The sequence below is a fragment of the Drosophila yakuba genome, chromosome 2R, assembly GCF_016746365.2.
Source record: "Drosophila yakuba strain Tai18E2 chromosome 2R, Prin_Dyak_Tai18E2_2.1, whole genome shotgun sequence".
In the NCBI taxonomy this organism is placed as follows: Eukaryota; Metazoa; Arthropoda; class Insecta; order Diptera; family Drosophilidae; genus Drosophila; species Drosophila yakuba.
The window spans coordinates 17,854,576-17,869,081 of record NC_052528.2 but is presented as its reverse complement, the minus strand read 5'-3'; the positions used below and the strand labels follow the sequence as shown (position 1 = coordinate 17,869,081).

At 46.8% G+C, this 14,506-nt stretch overlaps 2 protein-coding genes across 6 annotated transcripts; one reads left to right on the top strand and one right to left on the bottom strand.

Annotated features, from left to right (window-relative positions):
* The first annotated feature begins 130 nt into the window (after nucleotides 1-130).
* Nucleotides 131-6,042, top strand: LOC6531154 (uncharacterized protein CG5098). Of its 3 annotated transcripts, XM_002091947.4 has the most exons (6): nucleotides 132-998; nucleotides 1,057-1,221; nucleotides 1,448-1,644; nucleotides 1,707-2,152; nucleotides 2,220-4,774; nucleotides 4,844-6,042. In XM_002091947.4, the coding sequence occupies exons 1-6, from the start codon at nucleotides 924-926 to the stop codon at nucleotides 5,369-5,371; spliced, it is 3,966 nt and encodes a 1,321-aa protein (XP_002091983.3). In that variant the 5' UTR covers nucleotides 132-923; the 3' UTR covers nucleotides 5,372-6,042. The 3 variants fall into 3 exon arrangements, with proteins under 3 accessions (XP_039227958.1, XP_039227957.1, XP_002091983.3); XM_039372024.2 differs by lacking the exon at nucleotides 1,057-1,221 and having other exon boundaries at nucleotides 131-374; XM_039372023.2 differs by lacking the exon at nucleotides 1,057-1,221 and having other exon boundaries at nucleotides 131-401.
* Nucleotides 6,037-13,669, bottom strand: LOC6531153 (transcription initiation factor TFIID subunit 12b). 3 transcript variants are annotated; one of them, XM_039372027.2, is made up of 5 exons: nucleotides 13,403-13,669; nucleotides 10,313-10,539; nucleotides 9,218-10,152; nucleotides 7,481-9,038; nucleotides 6,037-7,424 (listed from the first exon to the last, which is right to left on the bottom strand). In XM_039372027.2, exons 2-5 carry the CDS (start codon nucleotides 10,536-10,538, stop codon nucleotides 6,406-6,408), a joined length of 3,738 nt encoding a protein of 1,245 aa, XP_039227961.1. In that variant the 5' UTR covers nucleotide 10,539; nucleotides 13,403-13,669; the 3' UTR covers nucleotides 6,037-6,405. The 3 variants fall into 3 exon arrangements, with proteins under 3 accessions (XP_039227961.1, XP_039227960.1, XP_039227962.1); XM_039372026.1 differs by lacking the exon at nucleotides 13,403-13,669 and having other exon boundaries at nucleotides 10,313-12,265; XM_039372028.1 differs by lacking the exon at nucleotides 13,403-13,669 and having other exon boundaries at nucleotides 7,481-7,610; nucleotides 10,313-12,263.
* Nucleotides 13,670-14,506: the final 837 nt, after the last annotated feature.

Sequence of the window (14,506 nt, the reverse complement as noted above, 5' to 3'; positions counted from 1 at the left end):
TTAATTAATTCATTCGTCCAAAAAAGTGACTGTGGAAGTAATCGATGGGTGCAAGGGAAACATCGATGTTTCCCAACCAGGTGAAATATCGATGGTATCGAATGGATATCGATTTTAGTTCCAGCTCTAATAAATTACATTTTGTTTTTAACAATTTAAAATTCACGTAAAAACACAAAAACACATTTGCGGCATTTACAAAATAATATTTATTAAGGTCTCCTTGTTTGGCGCGATGTGTTAGCCGCTGAAACGGCACCGCCTCATGCGTTTTGGAGCCCGTTTTCATATGCCTGTGCTGAGCGACCCAAAACAAGAAAAATTTGCACGCAGTCGCAACGAATTCGCAATGCGCTGCAGCTGAAAATTAAGAGGTACAACCAGCATCCCCGCCACTGACGGTAATTCAGGAAATTGTGTCTTCGCAATAATAAATTAACACCGCTTTGAGCATAAGCCATACAAAACTGATAATGGATCAGTGGCTAATAAACAATGTTGTCAGGACGCTCGGCAGATAAAAGGACCGCGTGCGTTTGGCGTAGAGTGCAAAACAACGCGCTGTCATCTGTCCGATAGGTTGTGTTATCGACTGTTCGCGCAAGGACCACGAGAGCGGCGAAAGAAATTTTTTTTGCCTTTTCCTAGTGGGTTGGTGTGTGGGTGGTGTGTGAAAAAAGTGCGTGCGGTCTTGTTTATGGGCGAAAAAGAGCAGCGGCTGTCCGGCCGGAGCTAGCAAATTCGTGTTCAGGATCCTGCCCATCAAGATAAGGTCGCCTTTCCCTCCAGCCGCACCGTTCCCCAATTCCCAGCTGTCGGGTTTTCATTAACATTCCGCATTGGCCCAAAGGATTGCTTAGAGGTGACAGTCCATGATCTGGGTGACATATACTAGCACCTTAAGTTAGCTGCCGCCGAAAGAGATGGCCAACAACAACCATCCCCATCCTGGGCATCTTAGCCAGGCGGCCCAGAACGCCTCCTGGAATCCTTTACAAGTAAGTTGGAAAAACGTCTTTGATCGAAACAAAATGCTGACATACACTTAATCTTCAGATTCCTTCGTACATACCCCGTCAGCCGCAGTTGGCGCACATGTCCAACGAACGGCCCGGAATGGTGCGATCTCCGTTGGCCTGGCACGTTTCCGGATCCGTTTCCGCCCAGCCTCCACCGCCACCCGATGCCATTTACAATTTCATGTCGGCCAATCACAAAAACGTAATTAGGCCAAAGGGAGAAACCGTCGAGATCAATCTGCCAGTTATCCAGATCCTAGTAGTCCCCAAAACGCATGTTCGATTCCTTCGCCATTTGAGCCGTAGAAGCCTTCTTTAGTATCGTTTAGTTGTTGATATCTTTGTTTGCTTTTTTGTGCCATTTCCCGTATTTGTTTTATTTACTACTAGTCAATCAGTTATCACTAAGCTCGTATTTGCATTCTCAGCTGGACCACCACCATCAGATGAATCCATTGTTGGCACCGCCCTACTCAGGAACTTTGCCATTCAACTCCATGGACTTGTCCCTACAGTCCGCACGAAGTGCGGCCCAGCCGCTGGCCAAGCAATCGCCGAATCAGCAACCGCATCAGACCCAACAGCAACAACAATCCCTCATACATCCCTCCAATTATCCTTCAATGTAAGTGCATAAGTCTTATATAGTTTCATTTAGTTGATCTAAGGAATTTCTCTACGAAACAGTCAAAATCTCACAACCAATGCCACGCCCACCAGCGCGCAGCTGCAACAGCAGCAGCAACAGGAACATCTAGCAGCAATGGCAGCTGCCCATGTCAGTTTACTGCAGTCCAGCCGCCAAAATCAGGGAACCCCATCAGGTAGCCACAGCAATGGAGGCGACTGCGAGTCTCTGCTTCCGCCACCACCGTCAACATCTGCTTCCGGGAACACCAATCACACTGGGAGCAACAGCAGCAGTAATAGTGGGAGCAACAATCACATAACCAGCCCGCACTACATGCAATCTCGCGATGAGAATTTTAAGCTGACGCAATTAAAACGCAGCTTTGACCCCGATCTCTCGGGGAAGAATCCGCAGAAGGAGAAGGATTTTGGATACCCTTCAGCGAGCTCAGCTAGCAAACTGCCAACGCACAATGTACAGCAGCAACATGCCAACAAGAAACGTAAGACGTTATATAGAAAGCGCGTTGTATAGAATGAGTACCATATTAATTTAAATTCTTTTTGTAGCCTCACCTCTACGAAACTATCACCAGCAACAGCAGCCGCCTTACAACTTAACCCCCAAATACAATGGACCACAGACGCCGCCTACGCCTCAGTCTCCACTGGCTGCCCTTCCTCACCAGATCTTATCACCCACTATGGATTACAATCAACTGCATCTGCACCATCAAATTAATAGCTCCAGTGGAGGTAGCTACCAGCACATTCAGCAGGATCAAACGCAATCACAATCACACCCCCAGCACTTGCACTACCACAATCAGCATGCGACCAGCCAAACAGCTCCACCACCGCTTCTACCACCTCTCCTGACCAGCGGACAATTTCACGCTCAACCACAGGATGCGGGCCAGCAGCAATCAGCATCCTCAAGTCAACATCAGACACATCATTCCCGGAACGCGCAATTGACGAATCTCGATCTGGTGGTCAAACACAAACCAGATTCAGAGGAACAGCCTGTTATAACTGATCTGTCCTACCGAAATTCTGAGCCAGATAAAACTGCCGCAAACCCGGTACCAGAAGCTCCTGAGTCTCCCTACCTGACCACCTCCAACGAGGAGTCTTTGGAATCAAACAGTAACAGCAGCAATAGCCGAAAGCGCCGCAAACGAAAAGCCAGCATGGTAATGAGAGTTACCCCAAATGAAAACGCACCAGGGGGAGAAAATAACAAGCCACAGCATCAACAGCCTGCGCACATTAACAACAGCTGTAGCCCCAAAAAGTCGCCCAAGAATGGAGGCGGTGATTTTCAGCCGTTCAGTTCACAAAACCAATCCCAAACACAAAATGAGAAGACGCCGCAAGAGAACGGTCGCGGAGGATCCCCTGCTCGTGCGGAAAATAATAGCAACAGCAATAGTTCCACACTGTATAACGACAATGAGAACCCCAAGACCAAGAAGCAGCGGCAGGCCCTGCTGCAGCGGAACCTTACAGAACAGCACCGAATGCAGCAGGACGATGAGCCATCCAAGAAGCATACATCTCCTGCAATGCCGCCACCTAGTCCGCAGAGCAATAGCAGCAGCAGTAGTTCCAGCAGCTCAAGCGCAAACACGCATAGCAGCCAAAGTAGCCATGCTGTCAATAATAATCCGAAGCCTGAGATTAATAATAAAGCCACTACTGACACACCTGCATCTCCTGCCCTAGTAGAGCAGGGCAACATCGATGCTAAGCCGGCGGTAAGTGTGCACGAATGTGATGAGGAAGAGGAACCAGCTGCGACCAAGGAATCGCCAGCGCACCCTGTTCCACCCTCAACTGCTGCTGTTGCTGCGCCTCCTGCGACCGAATCCCCCAAGAAATCATCACCTGCTGCCAACTCTGAGTCTTGTCCCTTTGGCGAAGTGGAGGATAAGCTAGAGCAAATGTTTGCCGGCATTGAGGAGGAGACGGAACGGATATCCAGTCCAGAAAAGCCAGCAGAAGAATCGGAAGCGATGGTGGCACACGATTTAACCGCCCAGCTGGCTCTGGACACTACAAAAACGCTCGATACTCCAGCGGAAAATCAGACCTCAATGCTTGCAGTCTTGGCACCCAATCCAGCACCTACGCCCGAAATTCGTCCGGTTGCCACCAAAGCGGCGATGAAGTCTACGATGCCCAGTCCCGTGCACAGTTCCACTCCGCAATCTCGCTCCACATCGACACCCTTGGCTGCAGGAGATGACAGTAAACCGAACACCCCTGTTCCAGCTAAAGCGCCCGTGCCCAGGAGACCGCCGCCACGTCGACTATCTATGGGCATGGATGCCTCACTGCTTCGTTTTATGATCGACGATCCGCCTGCCAAAAAGACAGGTCGTAAAAAGAAGGTGACTAAAGAGCCGGACTTTGAAGATGATGACAAGCCTAGCACCTCGGCGGCAGCTGCTGCAGCTCTTGCAGCTCGCCAGCTAAGCGAAGCGGCTTCTGCTACCAAAAGCAAACCCGCAGGCGGAGCAAAGAAAAAGAGCGCCGTGGTCAAGGGAAAGAAGGGAGCAGCGGGAAAGGGCAATGCAAAGAATGCAAAACAGAACGGAAAAAAATCGACACGAAAACCAGCCTTCACCACCGACGAGGATAGCACTCCGGCGCCTACAAATGGAGGAGTATCCGTTCCCGAGCTGAGATTCAAATCTCCGTTTATACTAATCAAACCGGATGGAAGCGTGAGCATCAAGAACACTCACAGTGCCGAGGACATGAACGAAAAGCAGACGAAAGCCAAAAAGGCGCCGCACGAACGAAAAAACCTGAGGGGAATGCACAGCTCCACGCTGAGCAATCGTTATGATGCGGACACCACCGACTCCACATGGATATGTGTGTTCTGCAAGCGGGGTCCTCATAAGCTCGGTCTAGGTGATCTCTTCGGTCCGTACCTAGTGACCAGCGACTGCGACGAGTATCGTGCTGCTGTGCAGGCACCCGGAGCTCAGGACATCGATGGGCTATTTGTAAACAAGCGGAGGCGCGAAGACATGGTGAAGGGACAAGAGCGTAATCTGCCCGCTGTGCCTGCCACGTTAGCCAACATTATGCAAGCGCCAAAGATCAGCATGGTAAGACTTACACAATACTCAGCTTTGCACCATTAACAACAAACTTAATATTTGACATCTTTATTGTAGCATAAACGAAAGCGCAAGCAGACGCACGATAGCTCGATATCCTACAGCGACGATCCAAACGAGACCCGCTCACAATGCTCCTCCGTGGACCCACTGGACTGCAGTACTGAATCAAAGTTTGTGGAGACATTTCGCGGCATGGGAAAGACCTCAGAGAACGGTTTTGAAGTTTGGTTGCACGAGGACTGTGCTGTTTGGAGCAATGACATCCATTTAATCGGAGCCCACGTCAATGGATTAGATGCTGCGGTGTGGGAAAGTACGAGATACCAATGCGTTCTCTGCCAGCAGGCGGGAGCTAGTATATGCTGTTTTCAAAGGTGTTGCAAGGCCGCAGCTCATGTACCATGCGCGCGATCCGCAAATTGGAGCCTAAGCGAGGACGATCGCAAGGTATACTGCCAGTTGCATAGGCATGCGCCTGATATCGTGGAACCCATGAAAACGGAGACCATAGCGCCGGTGGAGGCTCCAGTTGCACAACCGCCGGCACCGCCACCCGCGTTCAATATTCATTCGCTTCCCTGAGTACGCGTGCGCGTCCAGAAATGCCGCCTGGTCGCCAAGCGTTGAGCGTTAAAGGCACGATCCCCAGACCCCCGACTGCGTATCCAAAACCCTACCGAATCCGCAGCTCGCTGCACGTTTTACTTAAGCTTTGTACATAAGTTTCCGACCGCCGTCGTCGCCAGGAGGGCATTTCGTAATCGAAGAAGTGATTTTGTATAAATCCGCTGTACATTTTAAGGCTTGACGCATAGCACCGACGATATCAAAGCGTTTGCCACGTTATAGTTAGGTTCCCTCCCTAAAACCTTAGTTGTTTATGTTTAAGAGACGTCCTAAATTATTTTTTCTCATAGTCGAGAACTTTACATTAGTACCTTTTAGTTCTAACTAATTTTAAAACCACCAGCCCATGTCCTATGCCCACCCATCTGCATCACATACGCCTCTTGATAATTCGGTTTAGTTGAATTCAGTCTGTTTGTGTCAACAAATTCTCCATGCCATACCGATATTCAACTGAGTAATCAAGGTAACTGAAGTAGCTATGGGAGATTCCAATTGATATATGCGATGTGAAGTTGCAGTAAAACAGCGTATAAATAGAAAATGTTTGACACCAAGTAAGCGAGAACATTCGAAGCCCAATTAAAAATGGAATATTGTAAAACAATATAATATGCATATAAGAATATTAATAATGTTTATTTAAGTGAAAAGTTGAAAAGCCAGCAAAATGAGCCCGTGTATTGTATTCGTATTCGGTAAGGTCTGTACGTATTGCTGATAATTTTAAAACTCTAAAACGTATAAACAATAAAAACTTAATCTCACATGCAACAGAAGGGGCGAACTCGTTCGGGTTTTTTGTAAATTTTTTCGTTTTATTTATCAATAAATATGCAAAAATATACACACACATACATACGAGTTGAGTATGATTTTTAAACAAGTGATCTATAGTACGATTGTAGACTTAGCTTAGGCATAAATAGTTTACTAATTTAGCTATAAGTTAAGTTTCTAGTCCTAGCTCGTTTATCTCGAAATCTCGTCTAGTAGCGCCGCAACCGGCGTCGTAGTTGCTGTGTAATATCGTTGGGCAATCGACCCACGCTGCTCTGCGGCACATCGTAGGATGTGCGTCCGGCATAGAAGGCACGTTCCCGGCTCTTGCCAGATCCGGACAAGCTGCCCTTGGCCGTGGTGTCCGTGAGCTGCAGCTGACTGGCCGAAACGTCGCTCCGCTTTTGGGCCAATTGCAGGCCAGGTATCAAGCCATTGGCCAGCGTGGGCAGCTGCACATTCAGGTGATCCACATGGCGTCCGGCAATCACCGGTCCCTGGGCAATATTTCCAGTGGACACTGCCACCGGTGGTGCCAATGGCGGGAATTGGGGCAACTGCTGCTGCTGCTGGTGGTAGGGCACGAAAATGTTGGGTGTAAGATAGGGCTGCTGATTGGTGTGGATCGTGGTCCGTTGCTGTTGCTGCTGCTGGAAGTGCTGCTGCTGGGGTGGCTGCTTATATTGCTGGTAGATGCTCTGCTGTTGCGGCTGTTGGTATTGTTGCGAGATGAAACTCAGTTGCTGCTGCACAGGCTGGCGTTGCTGTTGCACGGACTGATGAACCGACTGCTGTTGCTGTTGCACTGACTGCTGATGCTGTTGCACGGACTGGTGATGCTGTTGCACGGACTGCTGATGCTGCTGCACCACAGGTTGCCTTTGCTGCTGCTGCAAAGGCAGAGTTGCTTGCTGCTGATAGTGCTGCTGCTGTTGTTGCGGCACACGCTGTTGCTGCTGCTGCAAAGTGGCAGCAGATTGAACATTGCTGCTGGCTGCAGGACTCTGACCAAATTTGTTGTTCAAGAAATCGTTGAGCGAGACATAGGAGTTGCCTTGGCTGCTTGTCACTGGAGCTTGAGTAGCCAGGCTGGAAATGATGTTGCTGGCGGAGTTGGGTGTAATGCGCTGACCTTCAGCTCGTGCAATCACAATTCCTGGTGGAGGAGGCAGCACAGATGACTGCGCTGTTTGCTGGGGGCGTGCTGGCACAGTCAGACTGGAAATAGCTGCAATAAAATCTATGTATTGGGAAGTCTATCTCTGGATTTTGATAACTGCTCACCTGGCGCTGCTGCTGGCTTTACGTAGCTGTTGCTAAGCGAGTGGTGTTGCTGCTTGGCCACTTGGTGTTGCTGCTGCTGCTGCTGACGCTGCGGTTGATTGGAACCCTGCGACTGGGCACTCTTAAAATTCTGTAAAACGGATTCGTCAACAATGGCACGGGTTAACTTGTCAAAGGATAGGAAAGCGGAGGCGGGATTAAGACTGGATGTGGCTTGGGTTTGATAGGCGTGCCCAGCAATATCGCTGGCTGTGTGTGTGGCATAGACATGTGATGGTGATTGTGGGATGGGTTTGCTGATTTGCGTGGCCTGGTTGTAACTATAGCCAGCATTATAGTTCGATGCCAGGGCGGAGATATGTTGGTTCAGCGAAGACAGCGAGGATGTGGGACGCAGAGTGGTGCTCGGTGTGGTGGTACCGCGAGTTCTTTGCACGGGTGCCTGGGTCTTGAAGTTGGAGTAGCGATTCTTGCCGCGATTAACGTTAACGGTGGATCGCGTAGATGTGGCCGCAACATAGCTTCTAGGAGTGGTGGTGGTGCTGCTGGTGGTTGCCACATTACTGCTGGTGGCTCGTGTTGCTGGTGTATACACTCGATTGCCGCGTTGCACCTGGAAGCGTTGCAGGTTGCTGTGGACGCTTTCCCAGTTGGCCTTGCTTGGGGCCACCTTTGTCTCGCGATCAATATCGCGCACTGTAAGCCTCTTATTCGGACCTGGCTCGGCTCCACCGCGAATCTGTTGGAATGAGGACACTGTGGTGGTTGTCGCCGGGGTTGTTGTGGTGCTGGGCAAGGACGTTGTTGCCTTTGTGGTGCTTCTGGTGGCTTGGGACAGTCGAGAAAGTCGCAACCTGCTGGCGGCCAGGCGTTCCAGGTAGCTTCTTGTGGGTGTTGTGCTCCTTGGCGTGGTAGACGCTGTTGTAGTTCGCACAGTGGGCAAGGGGCGAATGTGGGCACGCTTCAACATGGCGCCGGGCCGATTCCTGCGGTAGCCACGAATCCGCTCCTGAGTGCTACTGATCTCGGTCACCACTTCGGTGGATGTGACCATGACTGGCGTAATGGGGCTAGTGGTTGTGGTACTGGTGACCACCACATCGTTCCCTTCCAAAGGCTTCTCAACATTGTGGGAGGTCAGCTGCACACCTGCCAACAGTAGCTTGGCGGCCTCTTGATGCACATCATTCTTCTCAGAGTCTTCGGTGATCTGCTCCACTCGGACTATATCCTCACTTATGGGCAGACTGGCAGTGAGAGCTGCTGCCTGTCCAATGGATTCGATGGCCGACTCTTCCCCGTTAGTCACCACTTCTGACAGTGGTGGAGCCAAGAACGTGAGTGGTTCCGCGGCCGGGGTTGAGGTGACCTCAGATGCCACTGACGTGCTTACTTCCTCATCCTCAGCGGGTGGCAAAGTTGGTGCTATCAGCAGTTGTTCTATTGACTCAGTGGCTGACTCAGTGGCTGTGGTAGTGGTGCTGCTGGTACTTGTTGGTTTGGGAAACTTGTGTTTGTGCTCAATGGATTTGTGATCTTCGGTGGGTATCTCATTGGGCTGTTTGTGTGTGTTTTGTGTGGTTTGTGGTTTTGAATTGCGTAATGTAAGCGATAGTTGATAGAGTAGCAATTTAGATAGAAAGATAGATAGAGATACAAAAAGTTAGGATATGGAAAGTAGTAGTGGATAGTTGATAGAGTTGATAAATTTAGTTTAAGCTTTATGGGAGAACTCACCGTAAATCTTACAGTGCTGGCCGTTTGCTTGGGTTTAATGTAGCCATAGCCCGAAGCTGAGCTACCCTTTCCGTTTTCGCCCTGCATGGAGAAGCCACGACTTAGGAATCGGAATGGTTGCTTAACTTTCGGAGGCGCCATTGATTGATAGCCGGAAACGGAGGGATCCACATCCGTGGATACCTCATCCAGCAGATTGTTAATATTCGATACAAGATCTTGTTGCACGGCCTCGTCCTTCGTATTTCTGATATGCTTGATGTAATCGGGTGCCATAACCTCTGAATTGGTTGATTCCGAATCGGTAAAGGTTTCCAAGCCCGCGTTAACACGCTCGGCAAAGTTCTTTTGCTTTTGGAAGTGGTATTCCCTGGGATATTCTGCCACGATGTGGGCATTGGTGTGATCAAACTGAATGCCTGGATCTGAGGAAAGTTCTCCCAAGCTGTTCACATATATACCCTCGCCTTCACTGTCCTCGGCGTTTATGTTACTTATTGGCGCCGCATTTAGTGGCTCACTTTTCACGTCTTCACCGCGTCCAACAGCTGGGGATACAGGATTGTGATTAATGGCCGCAGGTTGGCTCAAAACACCACTAGCCCCACTCAAATCTTTGCTAAGACTGTGGTGCGGATTCTGCGACTGGGATTGGGTTTGTTGCAAAGCCTTCGAAATGGTTTTCATGGGGTACTCCATCATGTGACGCACTCGCTCCATCATTTCGTGGGTGCTGCCCACGGTTTTCTCCTCGTTCATTTCATAGTACCTCTCCGAATCATCGCAGTTCACATTGCGGTACCAATCGCAAACAAAGTTCTTCTGGCTGAAGAGCGTTCCATTGGGGCAGAGGAAACCGAATCCTTGTGGTGAGCGGGCAGTATGGGCACAAATGCGGAAGGCTTGGCAGCGACTTTCCACATCCGCGTAATAACCTGTAATGGTATGCAAATGATTAAAGACAATGTTTTAACTAGAGATTTTTGGATCACAGTCACTGGGTGGTATTAGTTATAATATGATCTATACTTTATATTTCGAAAAAGAAAGCGAAACAGTTTAACTTGATTCATGCTATTCCGTTTAGATACCCACCTTCATGTCTTCCCTTGCACACAAAGCTGGTCTTTGGCGGGGCACTTAGAATGGGATAGTCGAGGCCCGGCTCTCCGGGAATCGTGTGTCGTAGGTCGTACTGCTGATCCGTGTACTCGCTGGACTTGTCCGCATCCTCGAAGTGCTCTCGACTGCCGCTCTGGCCCTGGGTCGCGCCCACCAGGAGGACGAGAGCCAACCACAGACAGGAGCTGGGTGGCCACATGCTGGAAAAAATTAAAAATGAAAACATGCAAAATGTATTAATTGTGACATTCGGGAGCGCCGCTTTGCGACACTTTATTCATTAGGCTGATTGATAAACCATGAATCGGGCCGAAATTCATTGATTCAAATGTGCGTTTTGGCCCATTTGCATACAAATGCGGCGGACAACGGAAACACGTAAGTTTGCCGTAGATTAGCATATAACATATATTTGGTAGCGAGGCGTGTCCATAGCCCTCACGTAACCGAATCGAGCGGATGCTGAATGATTTGTGTAGCCCAAACAAATGCCAAAAACACAAAAAAAAAAAAAACAACAAACAAAATTTACAGATAGACGATAACTTTTTTGCAACAGTGTACGAATATATTTGCGTGGGGCATGTCGACAGATCGGACCATTTAGGGCAAAGTGTGTCCATCAAATGGCAATTAAATTCGATTGGGCTTATCTTTTGCATTCCCAATAAAAGGAGGCTGCAGGTGACCCTGAAATTCAAGCTTGATCTAAATGTTAAGCCTCTTCAGCATTAAAGATCGATATCGGATCAATATGAAGTGTTTAAAACTTCGTTTCTTGCCATAACAACCATTAATCACTTCGCATTGCTTAAGTGATGGGCAACGATTATAAATCATAGTGAAGCCTTATTAGAACGTGGCTAATTCCGAATTAAGCAAAGCAAATCGAAACTAAACGCAAACAGAAATCAAGTATTCGCATCGCTTCCAGTTAAACACTCGAGCAATCAATTCTCGATGGCTTTTGGATCGGCTGCTGAGGTCATTTGGAGCTATTATGTTTTCCGAATGATATGTGCTGACAGCGGAGTTGGGTACAGCTAAAGAAACGGATACATTTCATATTTCATGCAAATTAAAACGAAAGACTTAGGCAACGAACTCTCCACACGGTTCATCTTCACTTGTCTTCACCCTGAATGATTACCTCTAATTGTTCGCATTGATTGTTGTGTAAGGAAGCAAAGCGTAATGAAAACACTTCGCAAGCTGTTCAATGAAAATATTCAGTGGCAATTGTTGGCAAAGATTTGATTTGGTTAGTGCAGCTTGAAGGCATTCAAAGCTGGCAAAAATGACAACGAATAGTGGCTGCTAAAAAATATGTTCACAATTAAACGAAGCCTATTGTTAGGCGTAAAAAACTGTGATTGTCTAATTGCAATGATAACTCTATCGTTTATATAAGATTTGCTGATGATGTAACAATTGAAAGACCATAATTACAAGCATAGTATAATTGCATTGGTCCGTTGACATTCCCCGGCAGTCAATAACCTTCCCGCAAGTCAACAAACTGTAAGCTGGCCAGTTCTATAATGACTATCTAAGCGACATCTAATTGAATTTTAATGATCCATCTTCAGCCAGAAGCTGTTCGACCATCCAATTCACACACACTCAATATGCAAATGTCGTAGGGGGAAAATGGAAAATGACCTCTTCATAAGATGTACTCATCTTGGAATGGCCAAGATGACCAGTCGCGTTACAGAAACCATTTACAATTCGACACTTTCAGGGTCATTATCAAGAGCAAAGCACAAGATTCGAAAACAACCGACAACGAGGAAGCATTCGGCATAGAAAATGTTTTACTTCTCATTGTTTTCAATGATCCATCAAAACATTAAAAATGCCAGACAAACGATGATTAAGACGAGAGCCTCAAACAAGAAGCCAAGAACAGGGAAGGAAAATTTCAGATAACAGTCTTTGCATTGAAAATGAAACAAAACAAAAGAGAATGGATAGACCCATCAATTGTTGGTGGTTCAACCAAAATACATATACATACATATATATAGTATTAGTTGCTGTAATTCAAATGACTCGATCATTACTTTTTATGAACTCTGACTGAGCCTGGTGCAAATTAATTGACAGCACGTTTTCGAGCCGGACCGCAGTGAACCATAAATCTTAAACAGATATCACCAGAACGGGTTACCCCATTCGGATATTTAATTATAGCAAATCTTTAAGTTTGGCTCCATGGCGCCGACAAGCCCATCAGCGTTGGGTGTCATCCAGCGGAATTGATGGCTGTCCCAGGAGTGAATACCCATATGTATTTATAGCTGGATCTCTATCTCGGCTCGGGTCTGTTCCGCCTGCCATGTCAAACCCCATTTGGTTGCTCCTTCTCACGATCTCGCCCCAGAGATGTGAAGAACCCGCATCTTCGGAATTTGCTCATTTATGGACAGATGACGTAAATCTGGTGCGTAACCCACCAGTTTGAGAGTGGGCCACTTCTGGCTGTCTCGTCGATCTCGGTTGCCCAATGATTTGCCGTTTCTATATCCGTTTAGCTATTTTGTTTCAAGAGGTCGAGAAGTTTGCTATGTAAACATATCATTTACGGATTAGGCATCATTACTTTCGCATAAGTGATGAAAAATGAGCTCCTTAGCTGGTAATGGAAGTCTAAAAGTTCTGGAATTCTATTCAAAAATATGGGTCAAAGCTAAGCTGCTGAAAATTTATTTTAGGATATTTGTAAAAATTCTTTGGGGATCCTAAAAATTCCAATAAAAGGCAAAAATATTATTCTATTATTAAGCGTTTTGTAACTTATTCTCCCATAAATTTGCTTTTTGAAATATGTACTATCACCATTCCTGACCACGTTTTTAAATCTTTCGAATCCACTCTAATTTATCAGAACTTCTGTATATATACTATATATATCATAAATGAGCTTACTGCATTTGAAGCTTTTTCAACTTGGTGGGCGTTTGACATTTGTCATGCTTAGCTTTTTAATGAGTATATATTAATTGTTCGCATTTGGCATGCGATTATTTGTATTTGTTGTCCATGCAGTCACATTTTTACCTTTTGAAGCTCCGACTAAACGAATAGAGAGGACCGAATATTAATTTGATTTCGGTTTTGGTTCTCTTTTTATTTTTATTTGGTTAGCACTGAAATACTTTAGGTAAACAACTTCACAGGCACTGTAGCGAAACTAATGCATTATCCTGCCAGTCGTTTGGGATTATCCTTGTTCACTCAACTGATACCGGCTGCGGAGCGAAAAAACCAGGCAAACTGAACCGTTCGAGCCGCGAACTTGAACTGAACTCGACCATCCAAAGGTAATCGAAATATTTTGGCCGAAAAGAGTTTGGCCAGCAGCAGCAGAAGCAGCAGCATCCCAAATCAACGGCGTCAACCAGACATTCAGACCCCGAAGTATGCGTCAAAGCAGAAGATACAAGCCCAACCGAAACCGAAACCAAAAACCAAAACACCAACAATAGCCCAATCGATTGCGTATGATCATCATGATGATGATGATGGTGATGTTGCTGCTGGGAAACCGGTGACAACCTGCTGCTGCCGAAAATGTTACTGCTGCCAGCCTACATAACAGTATCAGTTGGGATTCATAAAAATTAAAAAAAAGTCACAAAAGAAAGGGGCCAGCCACAAGTTGTCAACTAGCTTCCTTGAGGGCGTGTTTGCATGGGACATAAAACAACAGTGAAGACTCTGAATGATTGAACTTGAACTCAGCAGAAAGGTGTGTAAGTGTTTTCTTACTAGGTCAAAAGCGTAACTTATGCTTAAAGGGGGGTGACCTCGAAAATGTATTTAAAAATGTAAAAAATTCATTAACAAGGAACGTGAATAATTAATGATGTCGCTGCTCTACTTCTTAAATGTTTTCTTTTTAATTAAAATCCAAGTTTAAGTAAAATAATTAAAATGCAAATTCATAAATAGCTTAATGAACAAGCTACATTCAAGTGTTCCTCTTTCGGTATTCTACTGTACTCAGCCAAAACGCTTTCGTTTTCATTTCGATTCGGTTTTCACACGGACTGAAAATTCGGGTTATAGCCAGATTCCTACCAAGTGCCGCATAATTTATCGAGTAAGTTTGTGAAGCGGCTAAGGCCGATGGATAGATGAGGGGTTAGGGTATAGAGGTAC

Bases quoted from the DNA above. Each gene is read 5' to 3' on its own strand.
- LOC6531153 (XM_039372026.1), bottom strand. From the start codon at position 10,565: ATGTTTTCATTTTTAATTTTTTCCAGCATGTGGCCACCCAGCTCCTGT. The intron at 9,039-9,217 runs GTGAGTTCTCCC...ACACACAAACAG, and splicing joins CCAGCACTGTAAGATTTACG to CCCAATGAGATACCCACCGA. The intron at 7,425-7,480 runs GTGAGCAGTTAT...ATTTTATTGCAG, and splicing joins AAAGCCAGCAGCAGCGCCAG to CTATTTCCAGTCTGACTGTG.
- LOC6531154 (XM_002091947.4), top strand. From the start codon at position 924: ATGGCCAACAACAACCATCCCCATCCTGGGCATCTTAGCCAGGCGGCC. The intron at 1,222-1,447 runs GTAATTAGGCCA...TTGCATTCTCAG, and splicing joins TGTCGGCCAATCACAAAAAC to CTGGACCACCACCATCAGAT. The intron at 4,775-4,843 runs GTAAGACTTACA...TCTTTATTGTAG, and splicing joins AAGCGCCAAAGATCAGCATG to CATAAACGAAAGCGCAAGCA.